This window comes from Giardia intestinalis, chromosome 3 (assembly GCF_000002435.2).
Source record: "Giardia intestinalis strain WB C6 chromosome 3, whole genome shotgun sequence".
Lineage (NCBI taxonomy): Eukaryota > Fornicata > Diplomonadida > Hexamitidae > Giardia > Giardia duodenalis.
Window position 1 is genome coordinate 953,994 of NC_051858.1, and position 9,537 is coordinate 963,530.

Here is a 9,537-nt window from a genome sequence, read left to right on the forward strand (position 1 = left end):
CTCCTGCATCTTCGCAACTGTTGATAGCGTTGCACAAACTTTCGTGTTGTGGCATTAAAATATGTAACTTTATGGCGTTTAATCTTTATGGTTAAACGAAGTTGATAGGCTAAATAGGGATGGTAATTTCATTATTGACCATAGGTAGTCTCTGTTCTTGCCTTTTGAAATCGGAGAGGGCACCCTCAAGCTTATGCAAACCAGCAAATTACTGATCAATCACAGTTACAGGGTTTTCTACTGAACTTCTTCTACTGAACTTTTAGGCAAGCGAGCACCCCCTGGCCGCACAAGATCCCACCCTCTCCTGTGCCAGCCCTTTTCATGCGGACGAGGAATCCGAGGTGACGGATTGGTGCGGTGCCCACCTCAGATGGCTGACAGAAGCTATAGACACCTGTCTCTGCGTCAGCTCTTGCAACGTTCACAATCTCACTGGAGTAAATGAACTGAACTGCGTCCTGGCTGTCGGGGACAAGGCGCTCCATGAGGAAGTGTGTCGAGGCTGCCGCAGAGTCGGTGCGGAGCAAGGCATCCCAGGCTGCTGGTATGTCGTCTCCAAAGACGCAGTTCCCGCCGCCCTCTGCAATGGACTTCAGAACCATCGTGCTGGTATCTGGCGAAGAGGCAAGCCAGGCGGAGATCGCTTGCGGAGAGTCCAATATTTTGGAGAGAGTAGACGTAATTCCACTTAGGTATGCATACTTGCTGGTGGCTGTCAGAGTAGGCAGCATGTTCTGAACGACCTTCATACCGACAAGCTGGGCCTCAGCGGTAGGAATGGAAACCAGGGAGTGTGTCTCCAGCAGGATCCGCAATCGTTCATAGTTTGGGGTGCAGTGCTCGCGTGCATAGCCTGTGCGCCAGTAAGCGCCAGCAATTCGCAGGCATGTTCCTTTGTGCAAGTAGACGAGTCTTCCTTCTTGGGCATGCACGGCCCCTGCCAGCTCTGCACAGGTGCTTTGAACCATTGTCGATGGGATTCCGTGTGCTTTGCAATAAGAGTTATACCCCTGAGAGATTGCAAGCTGGTCATTAAGCAGGGGTTCTTCTTCAGAGACCACCATCAACCAAACAGACGGTGTGGTATCACCCTCAACAGCAATGCGCGCAAGAGATGAATACAGCGATGCAAGGTTACTCTGCGCGATCCCTGAATGACCACAGGAAGCTTGTATGTCTGCAAGCCGTGCACTCATGCTCAGCAGCCCAACAGATACTGTGTTCATCTCGATCAGTCTGGGGCTCCGATTTACCATATAAAAGTCAGTGCGCTGGAGGATTGCAGTAGAAGCTCGCAAGACAGCAGCGTAGTCTTGTCCAAGAACGGTCTTCTTTTCTGATACTATTCTCCAGAGTACTTTACACACCTTGTCTGAGAGACATTTATTGGCCACTTCTTCAACAAGGGCACTATCCAAGGCCGCATCAGCTATGAATCGCCCCAGGAGTTCGGTCTTAGCCATGATTTCATCACATGCACTACGACTCATCACATAGGGCTCTGATGCAATGGGAACCATGACTATGCTATCGTTGGATGACACAAATGCAATGCCTGCCTCGATAGCTCGTTGGCGAAGTTGTATGCTAGCATTCGTCTTACTATCCATATCCACTTGAAATACATTGAGTAATGAACTTTAAGTGCCAATCACTCAGTTTATCACCTCTATTACAGAATGTAAAGAGACAGACCTAGAGATTGCAAGGGTTTGACAGGAGGATGCTCATTTTACTGGGGGTTCCCTCGGGATTGCTGCACCATCGTTCGCTATTTGCTTGGGGTGCCTGTAACATGTGGAACGTGGTTTAAGATTAGCGGTTACGCATGGGAACAACTTGGAAGCCTTTAGTGAGTGCTACATCCTAATCAATCGGGTTGCGCCCACGCACAATCTTACACACAATTATTCAGTCATGGCATAAGCTGGCGCGTACACTTCCTGACCTTGCACTGTCATGAGCAGGCGCCCTTCTTCGATAACATCCAGGTATAGTAGTGACGGATTGTGTGGGTAAATCACACTCATCGAAACAGAGTAGTCGAGAGCCCATACTGTGGAGAAAATGTCGCGTTGTAATCTGGAGCATTCCTGTATAAGCACCCATATCCCATGCCTGAGTGGTCTACCGCACCGCAGGACTGACGAACGATAGATTTTGCTGTGAAGAGACCAGCATGACATTTACAGAAGCGGCACAGTCTACTTTGCAAAGTACGGATGCTTGAGGCAGTCTCTTGCCGAAGGGCGTTTGGAAGGGTCAAGAGCCATCATCTTTGAAAAGAGGTCTCTGCCGGCCTCGTCAAGAGTCGGCAGAAGCTCGGCAACGTTTATGCCTGGGTAGACAGGGAAGTCCTTTTGCCATTGGGGAAGCGTATCGACATCCGGCCAGCTCTGTTTGTCTGGAGTTCCAAGGGTCTTGAAGATCTTAATAAGTTCATCCTTTTCTGTCTTGGCTGGGAACAGCGGCTTCCCAGTGACGCACTCATAGAAGATGCACCCACAAGACCATATATCGAGAGCTCCACCGTACTTGCGGCAGCCCAGAAGAACCGATGGGCAACGGTACCAAAGCGTGACCACCTCATGAGTATATGATCGAACGGGGATTCCAGATCCACGCGCCAGGCCAAAGTCTGCGAGCTTAAGGAGCCCAGAGCTGGTAACTAGCAGATTCTGTGGCTTTAGATCACGGTGCAAGACGCGCTTGTTGTGTATATACGTGAGCCCAGTCATCAGCTGCCCCATAAAGCTCTTGACCTCCTTAGGTGTTAGCTTTCCTTGCTTGGAGTCGATGTACTTCTTCAGGTCCATGTCGAGGTACTCAAATACAAGCGTGAGTTTCGCTTCTGTGTGAATGACGGAGAGAAGGTCTACAACGTTCTTGTGCTTCATCTCTTTGAGTATAGCGATCTCACGGATTGCAGTGGCCGGGATACCCTCGTCCGCATTCTCGAGCCTAATCCTCTTGAGGGCGACAATCTGACCTGTCTCTTTGTCCTTTGCCTTGAAGACGACGCCGTAGGTTCCTTCTCCTAGGCCCTGTATTCTTTCATATCTGTTCAAGGGGTCAGTCATGGCTAGCAGATTTTAGAATTCAGGCAGGGAATTTAAATCTTTTGAAAAGCTCATCAAGGTTCGCAGCCGAGCATGCAACTGATGTGATGACCGATTGCTCTAGCTGCTGGTTGGCTACACATATGGTTGTGGCAGAAAGGATCTATTACTACCTTTGCCGTTTAAAATCTAGTTTAAATCTGACCACCCAGCGTTCGTCATCATAACTCTGGGGTATGAAGACAGCAGACTCTTCGCCAGAGCGCTCACGCCACTCAGTCCGGGCTGTTATCTCTAACGTACGCTCTTACAACGACGAGGCAGACATGCTCTCCTTGAAGCACACTGCAAAAGGGTCATTTCCATCACTGGCCCTAGAATACAAAGCCTATAGGCTGGGGCCAGAGTACATCATGGCAAGACGAATGAAGGAGTATCTTTACCACCCTGGAAGGACCGCAGACGTTGATGGAGTCATTCCAGAGTACCTAAACCACGAGTTTGAACAGCTTTACACCACCATGAAGCGCCCTTCTCCAATGAGAGGCCCTTCAGAAGGGCTCATGCCACAGAAGCGAATGATTGATGCTGCCAGGGTAATATTTGATCGGGAACGGGCACGGCGGCCAGTTAGTGTTTGCGCCCGGAGCTGCAGGGGAGCTCTCGCAGATGAGCATTATCAGCACTCCTTTCCAGAAGGCTCATACCATAGATCGGCTTCACTGCACTCGTCTCCACTAAGGAGCCCAAACAGGCAGGGCAAGACCACGCTTCCCTCATATCCTGACTCTATTCCCTTCCTTTCTCAATCATACAATGACCCTGTTCGTGATAACTTTCTCTCCCTGTTGAAGGATATCAAGCCGAATCACCAGGATCATCAAGGTGCAGAGTGTTTTAGGATAACTGCTGACCGCGCACTTCCCTGCCCGACTACTAATGCTGCGGTGGCCTCCCTCGTCTACTTGTCCAGGCACTTCTGTCATCTGAATACATCATAAAAAACCGACCTCAGAATACAGATGCTTCCTGAGGCCCTTGACAGTCCTGTAAATCCCTTCTCCTTAACCGGAGCACGCTGCAGACTTAGGTCTCCATCTGCCCGAAAGAGCCCACTACGGGCAGATATGCACAGAACGGACACCACCCACTTCAATGAACACTCCATGGGGCTCACGTTCAGACACGCCAAGGGAAGCGCAACAATAGACCCCGATGAGTTCTTTGCAGAGATAGGCGTCACTGAACCAAAATTCACCGAAACCGGTCGGAAGTTGATGATGCTGCCCAAGCCCACCCCCGTCTCATCTGTTTTACGTCCAAAAAGGCCTGGGTCCACGGGTTCTGCTAGCTCTATCCCATCAACCCCAACAAAGAATAAGGCCAGATGTATTAGCGAACAGGCCCAAAGGAGAAGCACGGACTCTCTAAAGGTAACACGGGCTATGCAGAATGTCTTCCTCACCGAACCTGTGCTAGAAGAGCTTCTACCAGAACAACAGAAATCGATTGACAAAAGGGCTAAGCAGGAAGGGCCCGCCTCAACGAGTGGCAGCAAGCTGATCACAAACCTCATCAAGAACTCCGCAGAAAAGCTTGAGAACCTTACGAACAAAATTACAGAATACAGGCCAGCAACGCCGGCGAAGCAAGAGACGCCAAAATCCCCCACTCGATTACAGGTATCGGCATACAAGAATACCCTACGGGAAGATGTGAGACAGCGCTTTTCCACTGCACAAGCCCTTAAGCAAATGGCACAGATACGCGCTGACGAGGGCAAGATACGTGAGAGAGACCGTGCACAGTTTGAAGCAGCTCTCTTCAACGAGAGGAGCGAGAAAGCTGCCCATGAGCGTGACATTAGCGTTCTTCAGGCGAAGCTAGAGGCAGCAACCCACGAAATAGAGTCCTTGCGGACGGCCCTATCTTTGCTCACCCGTAAGCACGAGGTAGAGCATAAGCGACTACTGACGTTAGAGCTAGAGGCCCAGAAGCATAGAGATGCCCAGCCACTACTTAAGTTGCTAGATGAGCAATTCTCCCATATGCCGCCAGAGGAGGTACTCAGGAAGATTGAAGTACTCGAGTCTGCAAACCTGCAAACGTTCAACAAAGTCCAGGATACTACAGAAGCACTTAAGACTACAGAGAATCTGCTCATTCAGGAGCGTCTAGAGCATGGGAGCAAGCTGCAGAAGCTTGGAGAGACGGTTTCCTTGCCCATTCACACCCTTGAGAAACGCGTCAGTGACCTCACAGTAGAGAACGAAAAACTGAACGATGACTTGAGAATCGTGCTAGACTCGCAGGAGCGCTATCTGGCGCTCAGCTTTGCCGTGGCTGAGCTGTGGAGCCAGTGGATAGACCCTAAAACCCACAATGGCGGGGTAGCCAAGCTGGCGGGTCGTAAGGGAGAAGGCCTGGACCCTGATCTATCAAAGCCCATGGAGGTCTTGAGGTGTATAGGGAATCTTCTCAGCATATGTTTTCCCCAAGTAGAGGCGAGTAGCACGGCCTTCAGAAGGATAGCTACTCTGGCTAACCGCGCATGGTCCAGAATCTTATCGGCAGACGATACTGATTGTCTTTTGAAGTACAACATCTATGCAATCCTGGAGGAATGCTGCAACCGCGCAGAGAACGGTCATAAGACAGAGCTCTACCTGAAGGAGATTATCAAGCGCCTAGAGCTGGAGAACAAGCGAGTATCAGGGGAGCTAGCCAGGGCAGAGCAGAGATGCAAGCAGCTGGGAAACTTGACCCGGAGCACCACAAGCTCGCGCATATCCAGGCCGAGCTCCGGGTACAGATAAGGGTGTTGAGTGAAGGATGCTCTGTCAAATCGTCTAATCAAGGTATTGACCTCAGACAGGGATAACAAGCCATCATTGCATTTTTTACGTTTCACTTCGATTTATTCACTTACTTGTGGTGGAATGCCTTTAGCTGCTGAGTGTCAGAGTGTAGGACACGGTAGGACTCAAGGCCAAGCCCTGTGCTTCACCAGAGGGCTCGGCAGGAGAAGAAACTGCCCCGGACTCAGCTCTCAGTCTCGCGGTCTTACATACTGGAGTCAACGAGGTCACACACTTTACATCTTCCATGCTTGGGAGCGTATCCATCCATGCACTAGGTGACTTCAGAGACTTGGTACGGGAAGTCCTAGAAACAGGAGACGTCTCCAATGTGTGCGTGAGTCGTAGGATTGGTGACCGCACTGATAGTCGGCGTAGCTGAGTAGCCTCTGGTGATGTCACCACCAAAAGAGGTGCACCCTTTCCCGGTACTCGGCTGTCTTCCAGTCCTTCCACACCGTTGTGTGAGCTATTTTCTCCACGGCACACCGAAGTGGTAGGGGTTTTCTGTGTTCTCAAAAAAAATGTTCTTGGAGCAGGAGAAGAACCGTCCATAGCGTCACTACAACCACTTGCATACATGCAATTTTGTGTAAGAGATGGCGTGCATCTCTTGTATCGCTCTCCCTTTTTGGGGTACAAATATTTGCTGGTTGGATATTGCTGGTTGGTCGCAGTAGGAACAACTCTCCAAGACGCCTTCCGGTCACCAACTATGTGATCTAGGCGCCTAGCTGCGCCGATCAGCAACTCGTCTGGACTCTCATCGTGTTGAGGTGGTGTGATACCAAGCTTCCAAAATTTAGCAGCGAGGATAGATGATTGGCTGGAGTAAGGTTTTCTTTCGCACGTATATGATCGTGATGTCCTATCTTCTTGCTGTGCTTGCCGCTTTAGAGCAATTTCCCGGTGCAAATTCTCCATGACTTCCACTTCCTTGAGACTAATCCGGTCTGCATCTCCAAAGAGACGTAGGCTATAGCTAGGTTCTGGCTCGCCGTGCATGAATAAAGGAGCGTGTGTCAACGAGTGTTGCATTAGATCTTGTTTTTTAGATAGTTTGGCAATCTGCCGATCACAAAGTGTCGGACGACACGGAAGAGTCTGAACGCTTCATTTCGAGATCCGTCTCGTCCGTAATGTCAGTTCCTATGATGCATTCAATGACATCCTCGAGGGTAATGATTCCAATCGCCCTGGAGGGAAGTGAGCTTGAAATACCAAACTGGCACTTTCCGTCTGTCGCTGGCTGCACTACGGCGGCCATATGGCTGCGCCCTTTCTTGAACTGCTCAAGGGCCATGTACAGATGTGTGTCTTCCGTAAACCACATAATTTCATGGCAACTAACGTCAAACACTGTCTCGTTAGCTTTGAGATTGTGATTTATGAGGGATTTTGTCCTCAATAGACCAACAATGTCTCCCTTGTCGGGGCCAGAGTAAACCGGAATGCGGGAGTGGCCACGCTCTGTAATCTCTCTCAGCAGCTCTTTGTTCAGTTCTTTGTCAGCAGCCAGAGCGTACACCTCGTCCAGCGGGACAATGTTTGTCTTCATATGTTTGGTACCCGTACGTAAAGCTGCCTTCATAACGCTGATCTCGTAGGGAAGCAGCTCATAGTCGCTTGGATCCCTGATTATGCTCATTATCTTGTGTTCCATGTCTACCTGATTGCTCTCACTGTTAGGATCAGCACCATTGTCGTCGTTGCTTTGACAACGAAGTACCACTCTTTCCACCTCCCCGTCCAGGTTATTGAGGTCATGCTTGCGAGCTTTATGAGCAAGAGCAGTGGCATGCGACTTACGACGTCGCGCGTGGGTTGAGGCTATAGATGGAAGTGGACCTATGCGAAGCCCCCCGATGTGCTCTTGCGAGATCTCGGTTCCATCGGTAGCCGTGAACAGACTCTTGGTGGATCTAGGTTTCTTGAGAGATGACGTCGGTGACACGTTAATTGCCGTCTGGTCTATAGACTCTCTAGCGCGCCTCCTCGTTCTGTTGCGCTCGTCATACAGATTTAGAAGGTTACGAAGCTCTTCCCGACGAAAGAGAATCTCCTTCGGCTTCCCCGATATAAGGTCGAGGAGCCTGGCTAAAGGAAAAGAAATACTAAAGGTCATGAAAATCATTATCCAAACCACAGGTGCGAGAGTTGCACTGATGGGTATTGAGTACCGATGGAAGATAGATTGGGGCACAATTTCACCAAACAGGAGCACGCCAGTGACTGAGATCAGGATTGCTGTAAAGTGGCCCACGAGTATTTCTAGAAGGATGGGCAGAAGCTCCATGCACAATGCATTAAAGAGTAGAAGAGTTACCAATACTAGATGGCGGTCACGAAGAAGTGGCAGGATGCGTTTTGCGTACTTCTCCTCCTTGGACCCGCTGCTTATCTGAAGAGTCCCCAGGCGTAAATCATCTATGCCAAGAAGACCCAAATTAAGTCCTGAGCAGATAGCAGCAATGATGAGGATGAAAACTGACGCTACAGAATACCCGACTGTCGTTGCCACATCTCCCATTATTAAAGACTCAGATTTTTTTGAACAGGGAAGCGATCGAGTAAGTGTAGAGGAGAGAACGGGCAGAACATTGTTTGCAGATGCCTACAAATGTTTGGTCTTCCAAAAAGGAAAGACTAAAGGAGGATTAGATTTTCAAAATTATCTCTGGCGGGAATGTGCGAACCCTCCTCTCAGATCTATCGTGACGTTTCAGTCATTGGTCGTGGGTGCCACGGTAGAGTCTATAAGGCATTCCGAAGGGACACTGGAGCTGTGGTCGCGGTGCGCGACGTCGACCTGAGGCGCTTTGATGCAGCGGCTGTCAGACACCTCTTTGAGCAGGAGAAGGCCGAGGTGCGCTTAGTGCATCCATTCATAGTGCAAAATCACTCTATGACCAAAAGCAGGGAAGAGTTTTCCTTGCACATCGAGATGGAGTACTGTGCAGACGGTTCTCTCGACGACTTGCGATGGGAGCGTAAGATGAGTCATTGTTACATCCCCGAGTACCGGATCTGGGAAATAATCGTTCAGGTGGCGGGCGCACTTGTCTATATGCACGATCCTAACAAACCAGGCGGGATTGTTCTGCACAAAAACCTCAAGCTCTCGAACATCCTTGCCAATGGTCACGCAGTTAAGATAGGGGATGTTGGGCTCCCTGAGATAGATTATACCAAGCGCCCGGACTACCATGTATTTGAGGCCTACAGAGCCCCAGAGGCTACAAAATTTGGCATCTATGATACTGCGTCAGACATATGGTCGTTTGGGGTTTTGCTTCTGGAGCTTTGCACGTTCAAGCAGCCAAACTGGAAACCGAGTCTTCTAAAGGTAGCACCGCAATACGAACTCTGGGAGGAATACTCGGATGACCTTTATTATCTCATCGAGGACTGTCTTAAGCTGAAGGCCAGTGAGCGGCTCACTGCAGGGGATATCTACCTCCATCCGCAGGCCCAGGAGGCCCTCAGACGCTTAAAGGAATATGAGTGACGCTATGAGGCCTATCAGCACACATTTCAGTAAATATTTTCATCTGGCGCTGCACTCCCTGGGCGATACCCTGCACAGGCAAAGTTCAGAATTTGATTCAAAATAAAAA

The 9,537-nt window shown here is 49.9% G+C and overlaps 7 protein-coding genes across 7 annotated transcripts; 3 read left to right on the forward strand and 4 right to left on the reverse strand.

Annotated features, from left to right (window-relative positions):
• Window positions 1-251: 251 nt before the first annotated feature.
• On the reverse strand, window positions 252-1,613 carry GL50803_0015429 (putative Glutathione synthetase; the record flags this gene model as incomplete). Its single annotated transcript, XM_001709876.1, has 1 exon — window positions 252-1,613. The coding sequence occupies one exon, from the start codon at window positions 1,611-1,613 to the stop codon at window positions 252-254; it is 1,362 nt and encodes a 453-aa protein (XP_001709928.1).
• Window positions 1,614-2,207: 594 nt separating this feature from the next.
• On the reverse strand, window positions 2,208-3,083 carry GL50803_0016802 (Kinase, CMGC CDK; the record flags this gene model as incomplete). The annotated part of the gene is made up of 1 exon (XM_001709879.1): window positions 2,208-3,083. One exon carries the CDS (start codon window positions 3,081-3,083, stop codon window positions 2,208-2,210), a length of 876 nt encoding a protein of 291 aa, XP_001709931.1.
• A 215-nt stretch (window positions 3,084-3,298) lies between these two features.
• Window positions 3,299-4,063, forward strand: GL50803_0011548 (uncharacterized protein; the record flags this gene model as incomplete). Its single annotated transcript, XM_038045682.1, has 1 exon — window positions 3,299-4,063. One exon carries the CDS (start codon window positions 3,299-3,301, stop codon window positions 4,061-4,063), a length of 765 nt encoding a protein of 254 aa, XP_037901830.1.
• A 21-nt stretch (window positions 4,064-4,084) lies between these two features.
• On the forward strand, window positions 4,085-5,878 carry GL50803_0015432 (uncharacterized protein; the record flags this gene model as incomplete). Its single annotated transcript, XM_001709880.1, has 1 exon — window positions 4,085-5,878. The coding sequence occupies one exon, from the start codon at window positions 4,085-4,087 to the stop codon at window positions 5,876-5,878; it is 1,794 nt and encodes a 597-aa protein (XP_001709932.1).
• A 129-nt stretch (window positions 5,879-6,007) lies between these two features.
• Window positions 6,008-6,958, reverse strand: GL50803_0011551 (uncharacterized protein; the record flags this gene model as incomplete). Its single annotated transcript, XM_038045683.1, has 1 exon — window positions 6,008-6,958. One exon carries the CDS (start codon window positions 6,956-6,958, stop codon window positions 6,008-6,010), a length of 951 nt encoding a protein of 316 aa, XP_037901831.1.
• A 37-nt stretch (window positions 6,959-6,995) lies between these two features.
• On the reverse strand, window positions 6,996-8,450 carry GL50803_0016803 (uncharacterized protein; the record flags this gene model as incomplete). The annotated part of the gene is made up of 1 exon (XM_001709881.1): window positions 6,996-8,450. The coding sequence occupies one exon, from the start codon at window positions 8,448-8,450 to the stop codon at window positions 6,996-6,998; it is 1,455 nt and encodes a 484-aa protein (XP_001709933.1).
• Window positions 8,451-8,606: 156 nt separating this feature from the next.
• On the forward strand, window positions 8,607-9,428 carry GL50803_0011554 (Kinase, NEK; the record flags this gene model as incomplete). Its single annotated transcript, XM_001709883.1, has 1 exon — window positions 8,607-9,428. One exon carries the CDS (start codon window positions 8,607-8,609, stop codon window positions 9,426-9,428), a length of 822 nt encoding a protein of 273 aa, XP_001709935.1.
• Window positions 9,429-9,537: the final 109 nt, after the last annotated feature.